At 50.3% G+C, this 19291-nt stretch overlaps 2 protein-coding genes across 2 annotated transcripts; one reads left to right on the forward strand and one right to left on the reverse strand.

Annotated features, from left to right (window-relative positions):
- Positions 1–1816: 1816 nt before the first annotated feature.
- On the reverse strand, positions 1817–13460 carry UNC5CL (unc-5 family C-terminal like). Its single transcript, XM_090282354.1, has 9 exons — positions 13220–13460; positions 9145–9567; positions 8355–8655; positions 7341–7603; positions 6532–6633; positions 6202–6269; positions 5340–5440; positions 5086–5199; positions 1817–3671 (listed from the first exon to the last, which is right to left on the reverse strand). Exons 2-9 carry the CDS (start codon positions 9527–9529, stop codon positions 3434–3436), a joined length of 1572 nt encoding a protein of 523 aa, XP_090138480.1. The 5' UTR covers positions 9530–9567; positions 13220–13460; the 3' UTR covers positions 1817–3433.
- A 1789-nt stretch (positions 13461–15249) lies between these two features.
- On the forward strand, positions 15250–18200 carry TSPO2 (translocator protein 2). The gene is made up of 5 exons (XM_090280434.1): positions 15250–15286; positions 15610–15871; positions 16814–17006; positions 17370–17511; positions 17751–18200. Exons 3-5 carry the CDS (start codon positions 16834–16836, stop codon positions 17949–17951), a joined length of 516 nt encoding a protein of 171 aa, XP_090136560.1. The 5' UTR covers positions 15250–15286; positions 15610–15871; positions 16814–16833; the 3' UTR covers positions 17952–18200.
- Positions 18201–19291: the final 1091 nt, after the last annotated feature.

A 19291-nucleotide genomic window follows, 5' to 3' on the forward strand; every position in this document is an offset into this window, starting at 1 on the left:
CAGGAATGCTATTTTTCATGGACCTTTTATCACCAACACTTTGTGCAGGGTGGGTGATCAGCAAATATTTGACAAATGAATGAATAAAGGTCAAGTACACAATAATGTTATGCCCAGTTGGATCCATAATCCATACCAGCTCTGTCTATCACAGGTCCCACTAGCCACACAATGTAGCCAGTACAACTGAGGAACTGCCTTTTTTAAAATATGTTTTATTTCAATTGATTTAAAGTTTTTAATTTATACCTAATTTCATTTTTGGAACACTTTTAGCTTAACTTGTGTACATAAGTGTACTTTTTCTGCTATAAATTTTATAAAAATTAAATATCAATCAAATATTTCCAATAAAAATTTAGCACATTTCAGTATAAATTGAGATGTGCTGTAACTGTTAAATACATACAAAATTCCAAACACTTTAAGGGAGAAAAAGAATGTAAAATATGCCATTAATAATTTTATATTGATTACATGTGGAAATTATAGTACTTTGAATATATTAGATTAAATAAGATATATTGTTAAAACTGACTTCACCTGTTTCTCCTTACATTTTTTGATGTGACTACCTCAAAAAATATGAAATTAAATATGTGGCTCTCATTCTATTTCTGTTTGACAACATGGATCTGGACATAGGCATGAATGTCGCTCAGCAGGGAAACAGGGTGCCGACCAAGGACACATGTTACCTTTGAGCGCTGGAGCCTCTAACCCTAAAGACCTGACCTCTCCTGATCACTCCCTTCCCAGCTCTAAACCCAACAGGAAGGAGTTTAGGCATGGGCTTCTACAACATTCATAAAAGCAGAAGTCACAAATTTAATGTTTTTAGGGACCCGGCAGATAACCTATCAAGGAAGGGCTGGAGGTAAGGCCACAGGCAGTGACCAATTGCTCTATTTAAAGGCCATATGCAAAGAAAAATCCCCAGGTGTATGTCCCCTGGGTCACCAGTGTGCCATCTCTGCACATGCCTATAAATTCAAAAGAAGACCCTTGGAGAGCCTGGAACACAGTGGCTTTATTCTAAGGGTAAAGAGGCTGAAGCCAGATAAAATGAGAGCTGTTCTCATTAGTGCTCCAGCCAGGGCTGAGCACTAAGTCTCTAGTGTCACCAGAACATGTGTCAGCTTTAGGTGACAGCAGACACATGCAAATCAGGTTTGATTTGGGAAAGGCAGAATCCACCATACAGGGCTCAGGCAGCCCGCCTCCTGCCCCAAGATTTCCAAACCTCCCTGTCCCGGTAGTTCTGTCTGAGGAATTAGAGTGGGATGGGGCCAGAAGGCATTAGTCCCATCACAGAAACCCTCCTGGCCTTTATTCACATTTCCAGAAGACTTGAAACTCTTAAAATGAGTTCTTCCAGGGTAGGGAAGAACACAAAATTAAGAGCCTTTGGCTGGTGTGGAAAGCAAGAAAGAGATGGTGGGAGAAAGGGAGAAAACTGTGCTGGGATTCCAGAGTAAAAATGCTCTTAGCAGACTGATTCTGGCCAAGTGCAGGGGAAAGAGGCAGAGGTACGTACCTGGAGTGGCTAGAAGCCCCTGGTGGGGTGGGAGGATGGATGGAGCTAAGGGAAGAGGGGGAAGGTGGAAGGGCCTCACTTGCTTATAACAGAAAGAAAAGTGAACTTCCCTGATGTACCATGCTGGACTGGACCCTAACAATTTTCATACTGAAAGAACAATCTACAAAATGCTTCCCCCAACTTGCCCCTCTCAGTACAATTTTACCAAATAAAACCATTTCTACACACAACGAAGTGTATCAATCTGAGCAAAATATAGCTAGTAACAAAGAAAGGTGATTTTCATATTTTATTATACAACACTATTCATCACAGAAAAAGCCTTAATGTTTTTAAATTAAATACAGAAGCAAATTGTTAAGTGTTGCCAAAGAGATTGTTCGCCTGCCCTCGAAAAAATTAACACCTGTTTGCAAACAAAAGAATTGTTAGAGTTGAGTCAAACTCTTTGTTCTCTATTCAGGACCCAGCTAACAACTTCTTTTCTATATAGTGTCTAACACATAGTAAGTGCAGAACAAAATATTTGTTTGACTGGGGATGGTGTTCTTTAATCCTTATTCTGTGTTTCCTGGCCCTAAGCCAGATCTTGATTCATAAGGTAAAATCCCCACCCATCCATTCCTAGGGTAGCCCAGTGTCTTTCAATAATAGCCTTTGATATATGACATTGGTTTAGAGACACTTGCCTGAAGGGAATGACTGAAGGTTTCAGAGAATGAAACGCACAAAGGCAGGTACAGTAACAAGGTAGAGACAAAAGGATGCTAAGACACAGAGCAGCAGAGAGACAGATTCAGAAATGGAGGAGATAGTGACAGCAAAATAAAGTCAGAGACTTAAAACTTACAGTTTGAAATAAAGATAAAAAGGTTGGACAAGAATGATAATCTTGAAGTTTCTTTTCAGCTTTGATGTTTTATAAGAGACATAATAGCAGAGAGCGAGAGAGAGAGAAGGCAAGGATAAAGAGACAAAGGAAGGCAAAGGAGACAGGTGGACAGCCGGGTATGATAGATCTGGCCTTGAACCCCCATGGGCCCTCACCACACACCCATGAGGCCAAGCTCCATCATGCCTTAGCACTCAACGCTCACTCTTGGCTCCTGCTCTCATTATAGTCACCATCTCCCCCAACCCCCACCTAAAGAACTCCGAATCATTTTTTGCATGTCCAGCATCCTCACTGCTCCAGCCCATAGGCAGCTCCCTCTCTTCTCAAATCCTAAAGCACACCCCTAGCCACAGGATATGCAGGACAGGCAGAGGGCAAAAGCAGGTTTACAGTTGTTCCTATGGGAAATAATACAATTAATAAATACTAAAACAAGAATAAATTCTTCCATGTACTCAAAACTGTAAACCTACTTTTCCCCAACGCTGTATTCGTTGTTTCAGAGTTTGCCCTCAGCTCCTCTGAGTACATCTTGACTCCCACAAGAGAACTGTGGGCTTGTCAAGTCACCAAATTCTCTCATATATTCCAGAATTCCACATGATGCCCAGTCCAATTCTGGGTACCACTAAGTGCTCAGTGAATACTGTGGACCGCCAAGTCCCCAATCGGTGCTAACACCGCAACCTAGCAGTCCATTGGTCTATTAAATAGCTTCCCGGAGCCCCGCCCACGCGGGGCGATCTCCTGGGCTCTCCCGCCCCCTGCCGTCCAAGAGGGAATCTGCACGCAGGACAAAGCCGGTCACAGGGGTGGTCCTGACCCTGCGATGCTGCCTCCAGCCTCAAAGTGGCCTCGGGCACGGTCTGGAAGTTCTGATGAGGTCGGTGGGCACAGCCAGGAGCAGCTGCTATGTTCTTCCTAGGTGTCTGGGCATACTCCAGTTCATAGAGTGCTGTGGACCATGCCGCACCCTGCCCCCTCCCAGCGCGGGGCACTCAGAGCTTCTCATCCAGCTCCAGCTCCAGCTCCAGCTCCAGGCCTTGGTTTTCCCAGGTGACCCCACGGACCCGGGCTGGGCTGCCTTTGGTGTGGCTCAGGTAGTTCTGGATGGCAGAGGCGCAGTCCAGCCGCTCCATGAGGGTCATGAGGTAGTGCAGCTCCTGCAGGCTGCCGTTCTGCTCCTCAAACAGCTCCAGGATGGCCGCCGCGGGGCTGCGCTGGCAGGACAGGAACCTGGCCGAAGATGTGGGAGGAGGGGAGAGGAGCGAGAGGCACTGCAATGAGGTTCATCCCCTCCCCCAGCCCTGGTCCTCATCCTGCTCCTGCTGCCTTCCGGGAGACTCAAGGTGGCGGGAGGGAGGGCCCAGGACTTTGAAATCTGAGCTTGCCCTGGCTCAAAGGTCGTTCCTCTCTAAGCCTCAGTTGCCTCTTCGTACACCGAGGGCTTGGATGAGAGGACCTCTGAGATGGCTTCCAGCTCTGACCTCCTGTAATTGTCCTCTCTACCTCCAGCCTCCGCCCCCGCCCCTGCCAACATACCCTCCCCTCCTCCTTCCTCTCTCCCAGGCCACAACACCCCGCCAACCACAGGGGAAACAGTTGTTCTAAACCATGGCTTTTACCAAGCCCCTCCCCTGCTCAAAAACCTTCCAGTGTCTCTTAGCTACTAACAAAGCCCACCTCCCTGACTTTCCGGCTCATCCACCACTTGGCCTCGCCCTGTTTTCTTTCTGACCTTTCCTTCCTGCTCCCATCCTGAACCCTCCTGCTTCAGGCTAACCATTTACCACTTGGCACACTGCCCGCGCACAACCTCTTGCTGCTCCCTCTAAAAAGAACGGCCGACCTCCTTTCCCACCTCCCTGAAGCCCTTTCTGATTCCCACCTTCCAGGGGAAGGAGATGGTCTTGCACTCACAACTTCCTTTAGCTATTTTGTGCCTCTGTCTGTTTTCAGTTTGCTCTGCAATATGGGAGGCATACAATAAGACACAAGGAACCCTTGCCTTTATTTTGTTAAGCTCTTTGTATCCCTTATTGGAGTGTGAGCTGGGGGGCAGGGGGAGCGGGCAGGGGACTAGGACCATTTGTCTCATGTCTCAAAGCTTAGCATAGTTTTCCAGGACATAGTAGGTACTTGATAAATGTTTAATAAACGGGTGATTTTAAAATCCACCCTGTTTCAGCTGGGCCCAGCCCTAGCCCCTTCTGGGTGAAGTCTTCCCTGAGTATTGCATTCACAGTCTGGGTTCTAGGGCTTAGCTCAAAATTGTTCCCCTACTGATTTCTCTTGACAGAAGCCATGGTTGCATTGCCTCCGGTATTGCCAACATTTATCAACATGTGCCAGGCACTCTACATGCTTTACACACATTATCTTATAGTCTACCAGTCTGTGCCTCAGGGCACAGCATGTCAAGCACCCATATGAAACTTACATGTTAATTGATTCATGGTTAAGTTTTTATTGAGCACCTACTAGGAGCCAGGCATCATTCTAGGTACTGAGCATACAGTGGTAAAGAGAAAGAGTTGTCTTTTTATGGGCAATAGGGTGGGAGTAGCTATTCTCTACCTTTAAGTTGCTCCCTTATCTGGGCTCCTCAGAACCCCACTCCTCTCCCATCCGCAGAGCTTGCCCCTCTTACCGGATCTTCATGCCGCAGAGCCCCAGGTGGGAGGCCAGTCTCCGCCAGTCATTGCCTGTGATGCTGTTCGGCTCCAACAACATTTGCAGCTGCTCAAAGAGCTCGGGCGGGAGCCTGAGGCCGGGGAAAGGGTGTTCTCAGAGGGGAGGATCAAAGACACCCAGTCTGGTTTCACACACTCCCAAATGCTATAGGCACTGGGGACGGAATCCCAAACACTCCATGTGCAGCAGCCCAAGAAACCCCCAACTCACCTATTGCATGGGGGTGGCTGGGAGACAGGGGGTGGCAGTGCCCAGGATTCCTCCTCTGATGCCTGGAATCTGAGGATTTCCATGTACTTGGTCTCCAAGCCCTACACCAACAGAGGGGCCAGAGACTCACTTAGGGATCAGAAGCCATCTCCTTTAGCCTGTCACTCAGAGCCACTTTACCAGTAGATGCAGCCTTGCCCACGCAGGACCCCCACCCTCTGCTTCTCTGACCCCAGAACCTTCAGACTTAAGTTTGTCTACTGAGTTTTTTTGGTACCTGTGACATGAAGACCAAACAGTGTGCATCCTGAGACACCAGGAGAAGTCCTGGGTGGGGTTCTGGGACACTGAACTCAGGCATACATGTCCCCTTCCCTTCACTTCTCTTTTCCTTGATTCCTCCTCCCTGACTGACACCCCTAAGGGATATCCGCCTGCTCTCCACTAAGATGCCAGCATGGTTCCCCAAAGATTCTCAACCCTTATTTCTTCGTATCTTCCTTTGAGAAAGTGGAATATCTAACTCCCATCCCCCCTATTGAAGACCCTTTCCTGGCCACTCTCTATACTGAAGACACATACCATCTCTCAGACATAGACAATCACCCTAGAAAGAAACCAATTCTCTTTGATGCCCAAGGTCCCCTGGGTTGAGATAAGGTTTGGTTTCTTTTACCGTCCTACTGGATTCATCCATAAACAGATAAGAGTCAAGGATGGAGAGTAACTTGGAGGCCAGGTGTCATCTTCACCTGCTTGATTATGTGATCAGGACCATACTTACTGGGCACCAGACCCCTCTCCCACTTGGTCCAGCACTACCCCCAGTCCTGACCTTCCTTTGCCCTCAGCTCCAACTCACATCTTGGAAGGTGTGCATGGTGACGATGATCTCGTTGGTTAGTGCCGAGCAGTCCTCGTTCTCATTGGCTACAAAAAGGAGAGGACATGGCAGGTGACAGAGGAAAGGACTGGCATAAGAGCAGGAGACCTGAAAGGAACTCTATAGTGAGGCTTTGGGAATCTGAAGAAGCTGGGCAGGACCCTCCATCTTTCTCTCTGCAAAGATCAGTGTGGCTCCTCTCTGAACAGGTCTGCGGTCATGGCCAAATGCAGAGCTGCAGAGCTCCAGGGCGACCAGGCAGGGAGAAGAAAGAAGAGGTCAAGAAGTGGCCTCGGGCGCCTAGACTACCTGCTTTTCTCCTGAAGCAGAAGGAGCGGAAAGGGCACTTTCCATGCCAGATGTGGAGATGGGGAACCAGCTGGCAGCTGCTGTCATCCACATTCTCCCAACCTGGGGAGGGGACAGAAAGCAGAGGGTCTCAGAGAGCAGGGCTTTCCACAGAGCTTAAGGGCATCTGCTCTGTGGCAGGCACTCTGCAGGGTGCTGTGCTGAGAGATGCGGAAGGAGCAAAGTCAAGAGCGGGGTCTCCAGTGAATGGGAGTCCCCAGAGCCTGGGCCAGGAGACCCTGTGAGTGGTCTTCCTTCTACCCCCACTCACTTCCTACACACACATAGTATGCAGACCCCCCACCACTCTTGTACCCTCCCCTCATCCACTACCCTCAGAAGCAGCCATGCATGTGTGCCCATACAGATGCCCTAAGGTCCCAGGGGCAAATCCCACAGCCCATGCCACACAGGAAAGGGCCCAAGCAGGGCAGACTGGGACTCCTCCTCCACACAAGCTCTGTCCAGGTGGAACAATGAAAGCTTCCTCTTCCCTCCTGGGGGTACCACACCTCTCCTCCCGTCCTCCCATCCTGCATCACCCTGTCCTCCCATGGAGGAACGAGGGCTGAGGAGCCACAGACAGAGGGAGGAAATGGGCAGAGCCTGGGGCTCCTGGAGGCAGCAGCAAAAGCCGGAGGGCCCCCCTTAGAGTCTGCCCTGGAGCCTGTGAAAGGAACCTGAGGCTCTCAGATTTCCATCACAGAGGGAGACCCAGACCCCTCCCTCTAGTGGGGCACCCTATTGCCTTGTCTTTGGGCCTCCCTCACCCTCAGAGATGTACTTGAGCTTTAGACACTGGTCCCCTCGGGCCCCAGTGAAGTCGAAGAGCTGGCACGGCCCGCGCAGGCGCCCACCATGGGGCTGCTCATTGGTCAGGGCCCACTGCAGGGCACAGGGCGTGTTGTTGAGGAAGTAGACACGCAGCTGCAGGTGGGTCTGCCCTGGTGCCAGCGGTGAGCAGAACACCGCCAGCTGCAGCCACTTTCGAGCTTCTCGGCCCGCCGGTGCCTCCAGCACACAGGTGTAGAGGCTGCAGAGTAGATGGGAGACAATGACAGACCAGTGCATCGGCCACCCAGCTCCAGCTGTGCCAGAGGCCTCTGTGTGGGCCCTCAAGGAGCCGGGAAGAGCAGGCCAGGGCACATCACGTATAAGGAGAAAGTGGGGGTGTGGAGTTGGTAGGGGGAAAAAAGTGGGTCGCATTTAGTGACCATCACAGACTGTGAAGATAGCAAACATCCTCCAGCACAGGACAGTGGGAAGGCAGGCTCAGGGCCACCATGCTTTGGAAGGGTCCCACAGATGGCTGGTCCTGCTCTGGTTAATTGGTGGCAAGGAAATGAGAGGAAGAAGAGCCTAAGATCCTAGAAAGACAGAGCTAAAGACAGACAACAGGTGGGATGGTGTTATAGAGCACTGGAGGAGACAAACTACCCTGGACAGTCGGGGGATAATCCTGAACAGGGGCGCAGGGCACAGACAGACAACCTTAGGGGGACAAAGGTGGGGTTAGGACTGGGCCCCTCCAGGAAGTGGGCTGGGGGTAAGTCAGATCCTTCTAGACAGGCAGAGACCATGGGAGTATGCAGTCCTGGACAGGTTCAGAGAGACACAAGCTGTCAGAGACTCGAGGACAGAGGGACCAAGAAGGGATACAGCGGGACAAGGGATTTGCAGGCCATCTGGGACAGACAAAGGGGCAGATCCATACAGAGAGATAAGGATGGGGCAGAGAGAAATAAAAGAGGGCAGAAAGGAGAGGCTGATAGGCTTGTGCCTACCTGAAGTGAGAGAGGTCGATGCGACACTCGTCCAGGGAGGTGTGGACCCCCGACTGCCCCAGGGGCTTCCAGGCCTTAGCATCAAGCAGGTTCGAGTCGCTACTGTAGGTGCGGGCGTGGCTGGGCTCCTGGGCGCAGTGCTTGAAGGTGAGGGTGCAGGGCTTCAGGAAGGAGGCCCCATGGGGACCACATGCCACCACGGGGCTCACCAATGCCTGGGCTCGGGACAATGACGGGGCGTCTGACAGGTCCCACACCAGGATCAGTGACACCCGCTCCTGGCGGCCCACAGCCACAGCACCTGGGGAGACGGAGAGCTGGGATGGGCCTGACAAGCAAGCACACCCCTGCCCAGGGAAGGCCAAGCCAGAGTGGGAGGGGTGGAAGGGAGGAGGGGCGGAGCCCAGGGGAGAGGGTGCCCACATGGAAGGCAGTACACATGGATTTCAGGAGGATTGTGAGCAGACAAGTTGCCCACCTTCCTGACAGGGCTGTCACTAGCCCATACAGCGCCTGTGTGAATTTGCAAAAAATGCTCATACTCCACTTTATTTTCCTTTATTGGAGAATTGTTGTAACATACTGTTCATTAGAACAAGGCATTTTACTTCTACCTGCCAGGAAGTTGTCACAAAAATATATAACATATCCATCTTTGGAGTCAGTAAAGTCATACTAAAAATATAAGTAATTTTCAAAATTAGGAAGATGTCTGTGAATGACGCTCCCTTCAATGTACTACACTCAATCTGAACAACTACATGCTGAGAAGCCAGCTGGGCGCTGTTACCTGGCGGGATGAGCAGAGAGATGCCCGTGTCCTTGAGTATCAGGCAGCCGCCACGGTGATCCACCTCTCGAGCCGAAAACACCAACAGCTTGTGCATCAGCTGACGGATGACGGTGTGGCCCTTGGTCGGTGTGTGCAGTTCCTGGTAGAAGGCGGCCATCTCCGACAGGGTGGCTGACGGGCACGGCCTTGAGGATTCATTTTCCGGTAGGGGAGGGGGATCAGACACTGGGTCCTCTTGGCTATCCGGCTTCCAGGAGGTCCGCATCAGCCAGCGAGGACAGTGCCATCGAAGGCACTGGACCAGAAGGAGGACACCTGCTACTAGAACCCCCACTAGCAGTAGGAACTGGGCAGGTTGGAAGGAACTCTGAGGGAAGCACATCTGCCTGGTCACTGGATGCAGCCAGCTCCCCTGCACCCCTGTAACAGCCAAGGCCAAGAGCAGGAGGGGAAGGAGGTTAGTGCCAGGCTAAGCCTTTCAATGTCATAGAGGCCATGACTTGGCTTCCAAATGATTGCAAGGAGAGAGCAAATTGTATTTATTCTAGTGCACCCCAAATACCCCAGTCAGATGAATTTCTTTAACAGAACTTCACCAATCTGTCTCTTACTCAAGAACCTACCATAGCTCCTCGTGACCTACACAACAAATTAAACTCTCCTGAGGCAGAAAGAGCTTGGGTTTAGAGGATGTGAGTTTAAATGTCACCTTGGTCACTGTCTGAGGGCGCTTGCCCTGGTCCATAATGTACCTCAGTTTCCTCATCTGTCAAAAGATCTACCTTGATGTACACTTGCCGATATAGAAGAGAATCTTTAAGTAGAAAAACAATTCACAGGGAGCTAGATAGCCTCTGATCTCATTAATGTAAATAACAAAACTATGTGCATGTACAGATACATATTTATAAGTGTATATACAGGAGTGGGCAAAGTATATTTACATAATACAAATAAATCATACAATAATTAATACATAAATAATACAAGAATAAACTCTTTTGCATACTCACAACTGTAAACCTATTGCCAACCCTGGATATAAATTACAGAGAAAGGTCTGGAGTAGTGCTGTGCAATGAAAATATAATGTGAGCCACGTATGTAAGTTTAAATTTTCTAGCAGCCACATTTTTAAAAAGTTAAAAAAGGAGAAATTAATTTTAATAATATATTTTACTCAATATATTCAAAATCATATCATTGTGATAGGTAATCAATATAAAATTATTAATGAGATATTTTACACTCTTATTTCACAGTAAGCTTTTGAACTCCATGTGTATTTGACACAGCAAATCACAACTGGGAATTGCTCTATTTCAAGTACTCAGTAGCCACATGTGCTAGTGATTCCTGCCTTGGACGTGCAGGTCTAAGAGGATACACCCCAACCTATTCCCAGTGGTCATTACTGAAACAGACGAGAAATTGAGAGGGTGAAAGGTGTAAACCAGGACTTCCAACTTTTTAAAACTTTTTTATCTGTATCCTTTGAATTTTTGTCACTAGGCATGTATTTTATATTAACTTTGCAATTCTTTTTAAAAGCTATTACAAGTGGGGGCAATTTACCTTTCAGAGTGATTCCAAGGATGGCGTGAGATCATGTGAAAAGCATTTGTAGGTGATAAAGCCCTATCCAAATATGCTTGTTTGTTTATGCCCCTCTTTCTGGCAGAAAGGTCAGAAGGGAGCCCACACGGATACAAGAAAATAAAGGAGTAATGAAAGTTAAAAGTGAAAGCAAAAAGAGAAAAACAAAGGTGGGCGGCTCCAGTGAGGCTGGAATAAGGCAGGGCTAAAACATAAACTGACCACCTGCTCACCTGGCTACCCGCCGGCAGCAAGGGCCTTAGACTGGGACCTGGGCCTTCCAGCAGCCTCCTGCACCCAGGTCAGCTCTTCCTGCGACCCTCCAGAAGCTACTGCCTCTCCCTCCGCTTTCCCTCTCCCTCTCTTGATTTCCAATACTCCCACTCCGACCAAACTGGGCTCCTCACACCTCATTAATTGTTGCCTCCGGTTTTTGTTCATATTGCTCTCTTTCACCCCTCACCTGTGCTCCCCACCTGCCTTTTCTCCTCACCTGGACCCCTCCTGCTCAATAAAGCCCCACCCACACCCCTGGCTCACCAGCCCTAGACAGCCTCGTGCCTCCAAAATGTCTCTCCGTTGCCATCCCATCATACTCAGTAACTCTTGATTAAACGTGGTCAGGTATGGTTTTCCCCCTCAAATGAACATTTTCTGAGAACCAGCTGCGTACCAGGCACTGCAAGAAGTTTAGCCTTGCCAAAGATGGAATCTGATTCGGCTCTCAAGGAGCTTCTGGAGGAATGGGACTCACTCACCCCCCACGGTTGACTCACAAGGGTCTGGCATCCGTTGCTCCTCACTCCCTCCACTCAAACCACCCATGGGGAGCTGAGGCCTTGCCCCAGCCTCCAGCTCCTTCGCTGCCTGTCTGCTTCCTTCCTCCCTGGGGACCCATAGCGCCTAAGCCCCCTTCCTAGCTCCTCCCAGACAGGGGCTGAAGCTCCTTGGTATCCTGTGGACTGGGGTGGGATCCGCCTCCCTGTGTCCTCACTGAAAATGAAGGCAGGAAGGGAAGGTAGGGCATTGTTCCCCTTGTCTTAGGACCCAGCTGTGCAGACGGTGCTGCAGGCCTTTTTCGGGCATGCAAGTGAAGTGGGTGAGGTGGCAATGCCCCACATCTGGTGGAAATGGGGCTGAAAGACATGAGAAGCTTCCCTTTACATCCCACCCAGGCCTTTGGGTTCATCCACATTAAAGATCATTGGAATTACAACTGTAATAATAAGAGCTCACATTCATGGGGCTTTACTCTGTACCACTGTGGACGCACTCTACGTGGCCTCTCTCATTTGATCCTCACTGCAGCCTTATGAGCTAGGTGTTATTTCTATTTCCACTTCACAGATGAGGAAGCCAACTTTTCTCCCCACGGTGGGGTGGGTGGAAGCGTATTAAGCCACAAGTAAAGGCAGAAGGGAGGCTGCGCAAGGATGGCAAGGACTTCTAGAAACACTCCTTTCTCTTCCTGCCCCTCGTTTTTCCCCAGGTCTCTACATTTCCACTTCTAATAGAAATGAAGTTGGAAGAGAAATAAACAAAAATAAAGTAAAAATAAACAGAAGGAACTAAAGGTACATCCTTGGGTCCACAGTGAGAGACAGCCCACCCCCTGCCCACCAAGGTACCAGTGGCAGGGATGAGCCAGCCAATGTGAAAGAAAAGCGTGGCTCTCCTCTGATTTTATAGCAACCACTTTTCCGGAGCTCCAGAGACCAGAGTCTACATCCCTTCCACCCCATTATGTGGCACAGCAGAGTCCCTGTGCCCAGCCTCCCAACCTGGAGCGGTTGACATATACTGCTCCCCAACGCTCCACGGGGCTTCTCACATGGATCCCGCTTACTACCTGGCCTGGGGCAGGTCAACTCCTGCCCCCGTTCTCCCAGGCTGGCTTCTCTCCAGGCTGCCTGGCCCTCACTTCATCCTCCCCCTTGCCCCGGAGGGTCCTGAATTGACAGCATGGCCACCAGCTCAGTGTAGACTAGAGCTTCCCAACCCCATGCCTGACTCATTACCCACGCACGCCTCCAGTGTGTCAGACCCCAGTTCCCAAGATGAGGGTCCTCTGAAATGCTGCCATCCCCTGTCCCTAGGAAGTCAACTCCTCCAACAAAGCTCTTCGCATCTCCTCTGAGGAAACTCTCAACCCGTCTCCCACATCACTGCTTCTTACTATACCTACTAAACCCTGATAGATCTCCAGGTACTGAAGGACATAAAAAGTACCAAGAAGGATGAGTCCACACCTCGGTCATGTGCAGCATTCATCAGCACGGCATATATGTACATAAGGCATAGGATTATACCGCTGGTCCTCACACCTGCTGGGCAGCGGCCATCTCCCAAGGCCCAATTCCTCTCCTCCGGCACTCTCTGGCAGGCATGGCTAAGCTTGCCTGACTCCTCCTATAAGCCCCCAGTGGCCCCATCACTATGCCCACCCCAAACCCAGCTGCCCCAGGGGCGTGCTCACCTTACCATGCAGGTGCTCCCAGAGGCTGCCAGCTTATCTGGGAACAGTAGTTTCTCCTCTGAGAAAAGGAGAGGTAGCCAGACCCTGTCACCAGGCCAGCAGATCAGTGCAGGTGGGCGGGGAATCAGACAGGAGTGGCTTGGTGCTTCCCGGCAGTTCTCCTCCCAGCTGCCCGACATTGGAGTGGCGAGGCCTGTCCCTGTCTGTTGGCAAAGTCCAGCCAAGGTGGGGGAGTAGCCAAGGATTGCAGAAGTCAATGAACTTGCCAGTGTAGGTCTGGAAGGGCAGGGACAACGAGGAGACAACCTGGGTACAGGTGCAGCCCCTGGGTACAGGAGAACGCCCTCCCTACAGTGCCCTCTGCTGGTGAGAGGCTCTCCCTGGCCAGAGGCTACTGAAATGGCAGAAAGTAAGGGGAGGCAACCTTAACCAGAGCCTCTCAAACTATAATGTGCACATGAACCATCTAAGCACCTTGTTAAAATGTGAGTTCTGGCCCCATAGGTCGGGGGTGGGGCCTAAGATTTTGCACCTCTAAGAAGTTCACAGGTGCTGCCCGTGGGGCTGGCTAGGGGATAAGTATCCAGTCCCACCCCATCCCTGCACAAAGATGACAGAGAGGCCCTGAGAGCGCACACCGGCTTCCCACCTAGGGTTCTTTCCACTGCCCACACTCCGAGCTGGCAGGGACCCTGGGGAGAGCTGAGTTTCAGGCCCTTTGCCAGCCCTAGTCCTTCCTAAGAAACCCCATCTAGGAAAGGTGAGGCCACTGGAATGAAAGCTCCCTGTGAAAAAGAAGTATTTTTTTTAGCTGTTTGCCGCTGTATCCTCAGCTCCTGGTACAGCCTGGTTTATAGTCAGTGTTCCACAAAGACTTGTTGAATGAATGAGTGGACCAGCTAAGAGAAAAGATGCATTTTGGATTCAGACTGCCAACAATGAACCCAGGTGACCCACCTGTCAACTAGGTGCTCTTAGGTCAGTAACACAACCTGTCTGAGCTTCACTTTCCTTGTCTGTCAAACGCAGATAATATGTACCTTGTGAGGGATAATCTTGTCATTATTGGGCTAATAATATTTGTATTTATAAAGCACTCAACGCAAAACGGGTACACAGTAAGTGGTAACTTAACTCCATCATCTGGCCTCCTGCAGTTGAGGAAGCATGGGGGAACTCCCCCCGCCTCCCCCAGTTATTATCTCTCCTAAAAAATAAGGAACTAAGAAACTAAGGAACTGCCGCTGCTTTCATCTCAGTTAATGATTCTCCAGCCTCTTCTGCCTGACTGCAAACCTCTCCCCTGCTGCCTTCCCCGGGGTGAAAGCAAGAGGGTGGGATAAACATCTCACAGGGTCTCCAAAATAGAGAGGTGGGCAAAGGAATGGTGGAGAGCAGCCAACCTGGAAGGCGGCCTCATGCCTAACATGCAAGCAAGGGACAGTACTCAGAACTTGGATGGGGACAAAGAGAGGAGATGTTAGTCTTTCCTGGAAAAAGCTCTGTCTGAGTCACACAGAAGGCTGTGTTTTCATGAGTCATAAAGTTCTGGCGGTTTGTCAAGCCTGAGTTCCAAGGTAGAAAAGGCCACACCGACCAGCAGGCTATAACCAGGGGCCATGTCCGTGTATTATGAACTCATTTTTAAAGCTGGTGTTTGAGGTCAATCCCAGTTACAGGAAAGTTCTAGAGAAATCTGAGGGTCCCTCACCACTCCTGTAGATACAAAGCTAGCTCACAGGATTCAGAGACCAAAGCAATGAGTAGCCTTGCAACCTGGGGCTGAGCTGTCTCGACACACTGGGTCTCACAATGCCAAGGCCTCAGCCATCCATCAAGGTGATACTCCAGGGCTCACAACTAGCAGACCAGGGACCCTGGTCTGAGAGAACCCTTCAGGGCCATGCAGGCAACAACCTGGGCTCTCCAGCCAATATCACCAGCCTTGTCATTGGAGAAGGGCGGGCCAGCTGGGAGCCCCACTCCACCCTGTTCCCCTCCCCTGCCCCTTGCCTTTCATACATCATATATCATCAGGCACCCAGTCTGGGAGGTGTGCTGCCTGAGGTAAGGGGAACACAGGCCTGGGAATAAGGAGGCACTGGGAATGGTGGAGAACAGAACAGAGGATGGGATGGGGTGGGATGGGGGTGGGCCTCTAACACTGCATAGAATAATAGTAAACACAGAGATAGACAGGAAGGCAGAAGATGAACAAATTGACAGTGAAGAGCAAAAAAAAGATAAACAGAAAAATGCACATGCAGGCAGGCTGGTCAGCCCTGTCCCCGAAACTTCGAAGACATGGTCACAGGCCCTTGACAGGAGAGCATGGAGTCACTTTAGAACACTGAGAATAACCACCTTTTTTTTCTTTCCGATCCTGTCAGTCATGAGGAGGAGCCTGACATATCATGTGCAGATGAGAAGAATGATGTAGGGTGGAGGCCATGGCTGGAGAAGGGTCTGTGCATCGACCCACCTGGGAATGACATTCACAGCAGCATGAAATGAGCATGCAGCTTCTTAATCAAAGATCAGGCCACCTTTCCTTGAAAAGTCAGACTACAAGAGCTCTGGGCATATGTGTTTGTGGCACATAACCTCTGGAAGTGGACAGGTGTAGGAAGAACTTCCCCCAGCTCCTGAGGGGTAGGTGAGACCTAAGGCTTCAGAGAAAAGAACCCACAGTTTGAACTCTAGCAGGAGCGGAGGCCGGCTGGGCCCCTGGTGTTTGCCAGTCTGGTGTAGTAAGATAAGCCCTGGGCACATGGGCGGGCTCACTGTTGACTAGAAAAGACCCTCAGTGTTGGCAGGCTCCTGCCTTTTGAACATGGCCCTTCCAGGTCAGTGATGTCAGCTCTTTGAGTTCAGTCTAAGGCACTGTCCCCACGTCAAGGGCCTGGCCAAGTGCCACCTGCTGTGGGAGGTACAAAAGATGGCCATACGTGAACCTAAGCTCCAGGATTCAGATATACATTGGGGGAGAGGAACCTTTACCTCAGAAGCAGTTATTGATACGGGACAGTATCCTCTGAGTGCCAAATGAGAGGTGTGGGAAAAATAAGTCCATGGAAACCAGAAAAGGGGCAAGGAGTGGGGCAGGAGGTGGTCTAAGCAGGGAGATAGCCTCTATGCCAGCGGTTCTCAACCTGTAGGTTGCGACCCCTTTGGGGGTCGAACGACCCTTTCACAGGGGTCGCCTAAGACCACTGGAAAACACACATATAATTACATATTGTTTTTGTGATTAATCACTATGCTTTAATTATGTTCAATTTGTAACGATGAAAATACATCCTGCATATCAGATATTTAAATTACGATCCATAACAGTAACAAAATTACAGTTACGAAGTAGCAATAAAAATAATTTTATGGTTGGGGGGTCACCACAACATGAGGAACTGTATTAAAGGGTCGTGGCATTAGGAAGGTTGAGAACCACTGCTCTATGCCCAGACCTCCTATCGAGGGGGCAGGGTGCTCAGACCAGGGAATAGTGTCAGATAGGAGGAGGAGACAGATGAGAAGACACAAGGAAAGGACTAAGGGGAAGGCTCACCATTAGCACATTCTCTGCCCTTTTCCCAGATTTTGCATCCTCAAGGAGAATGTGGCCTCAAGGGGTTATCTTTGTGGCCCTGCCCCACCTGGGGCCCATCCTGGTCGGGCTCCTCGCCCCACATAGGGTGTCTGGTTGGTGTGATGACCTGAGGAAGCTGCCCTGGTGCCCACCCAACAAAGCCTTGTTGCTTGTGTGGACAGCCATCTACTCTGTCATGGGGTGAGCACCTGTTTCCCGTGCTATGGCCTCAGTACCCACTGGAGTGGGAAGAAGTCCCCTGATACCTGAACTATGGCTGCATATTGACCTCCAGAGGGAGGGCACCCCATCTTGTCTCTTATGGTGGATTCCTTCTATGTCTGCCTAGGCTTCCAGCCAGCCCTCTCCAAATCTCCCCACCCCTCCCCCACCTCACCGTGCCCAGCTGCCCCCACCATCTCTTGCCAGCCCTCAGATGATGCCTAGACACATTTACCCACAAGGGTTCTCTCTCTGTAACCAGGAGTCCTCACGCCAGAGGGTTCCCTCCATTTGCCGTAGAACATCCTCCTTCTGAGTGTTTCTGCCCCCATCTCTTCACAGATATGCCTCCTACCTGGTGTGGAAGGACCTGGGAGGGGGCTTCGGGAGGTCCCTGGCCCTGCCTCTCGGCCTCTATGCTGTGCAGCTCGCTATCAGCTGGACCGCCCTGATTCTCTTTTTCGCAGCCCACGCCCCTGGTCTGGTAAGGTGCAGTGCTCAGCAGGGGCGGTAATGTCAGAACCGGTGAGACCACCAGGCCCCGGAGGCAGAGAGCACAGCAGCTCAGTCAGGGGCAGGCAGGTGTCAGGTGGCAGGCTTCTTCTGAACTCCAGTGGAGTGCACAGAGTCCCAGGAACTTGGCTCATGGGGTCCAAGGTGCTGCAGAAAGGTCGGGGTCCGGTTCTCAGGCCAACCTTCCTGACTGCCCCGTCCTCGGCCCAGGCCCTGCTGCACCTGCTGCTGCTCTACGGACTGGTAGTGAGCACGGCGCTGACCTGGCACCCCATCAACAAGCTGGCCGCCCTGCTTCTGCTGCCCTACCTGGCCTGGCTCGCCGTCACCGCCTCCATCGCCTACCGCCTGTGGCGGGACAGCCTTTGTCCAGAGCCCCAGCCTCAGCCCACGGGGCAGAAGAGCAACTGAAGCACCAGGACGCAGGAAAGGAGGAGGAAGGGCAGGGAGGGGAGGAGGAGACTGCAGGCAGGCTGCGAGGTTCTGGGGGGGAGGGGGAGGGGGCCAGGGCTTGATGAGTCCTGAAGGTACCTCACTCCAATGTGGCCACTGTCCTGGGTCCCCTGGTGCCACTTTTCATTAGAATTTAGAGAAATGGGAGAGAGGAAGGAAAATTATTGTACACTTAATATAGGTTAATAAATCCTGTATTATTAAATATTTATTTAGTAATATCAATTAATAAAATCCTGAGACTGTTTGAGGATGTGAGATGAAGGATATGTTTGAGTTTGAGTGTCGGATGTCCAGGGCCACAGAGTGGGAATAGGAGTGTGCATCCGTGTGTAAGTGTGTACATGGGGATGAATGTGTGAACACATGTATGAGGAGGGTTACACATCATCTCCACTCCACTCCACTCACATGCCCTCTCAAATCTGACCCCAGTTAATATTATATTAATTATACTAATGACCATATTTAATATACAATATGATTATAAGATACATTATACATTACAAATGTCATACTATGGCTTTATGTAATTAATATAAATAATACTATAAGTTATTTTTTTTTGTTTGAATATACTCATACTATTAGTGTTTTACGTCAATCAATAACTTATAATAAGAAAAAAGTGTTGTGAAAAATGGAGATGTAAGGCTCGGAGCTTTCACTATGAGCTTCTTATCCAGCCCTCTCTCTTGCTTCTCTCTTTCTAAACCTTCTCATTGGCATTTTTATTTTTGTCTTTCCTGCCTCTTGTTTTAAACTCCTCTTGTTTCAAAGCCCTAATGGTACCAAGCAGTGACCCCTGTGGCTACCTACCCAAACCCTAAACAAGGCCAGCTGGAAGGCACAGACAGACACCTTGCCCCGGAGCTTTTAAAAATATTGACCAGGCCCTGGCCAGGTGGCTCAGCTGATTGGAGCGTCATCCCGTACACCAAAAGGTTGCGGGGTTGTTCCCTGGTTGGGGCGCATACAAGAGGCAACTGATCTATCTCTCTCTCTCTCTTCCTCTATCTCTCTTTCTCTCTCTCTCTCTCAAACCAATAAATATATCCTTGGGTGAGGATTAAGATCTATATATAAAATAAAAATATTGACCAGGCTCTCTAGGGATGGGACTGGGCACTGGTGTTTATAAAATGTCCCAGGGGAGTGAGTACAAGTCCCCGGAGAACCACTGCTGAGTGTGTATCAGAGCCTTTGGGGAGCTTATTAGAAATGTGTGTTCCTCAGACCCCACTCAAGATCTAGGAATCAGCACTTTGGGGATGGGTTCCAGAGCACCTACAGATTTA

This window comes from Furipterus horrens, unplaced genomic scaffold (genome assembly GCF_987537825.1).
Source record: "Furipterus horrens unplaced genomic scaffold, mFurHor1.1.pri manual_scaffold_6, whole genome shotgun sequence".
Lineage (NCBI taxonomy): Eukaryota > Metazoa > Chordata > Mammalia > Chiroptera > Furipteridae > Furipterus > Furipterus horrens.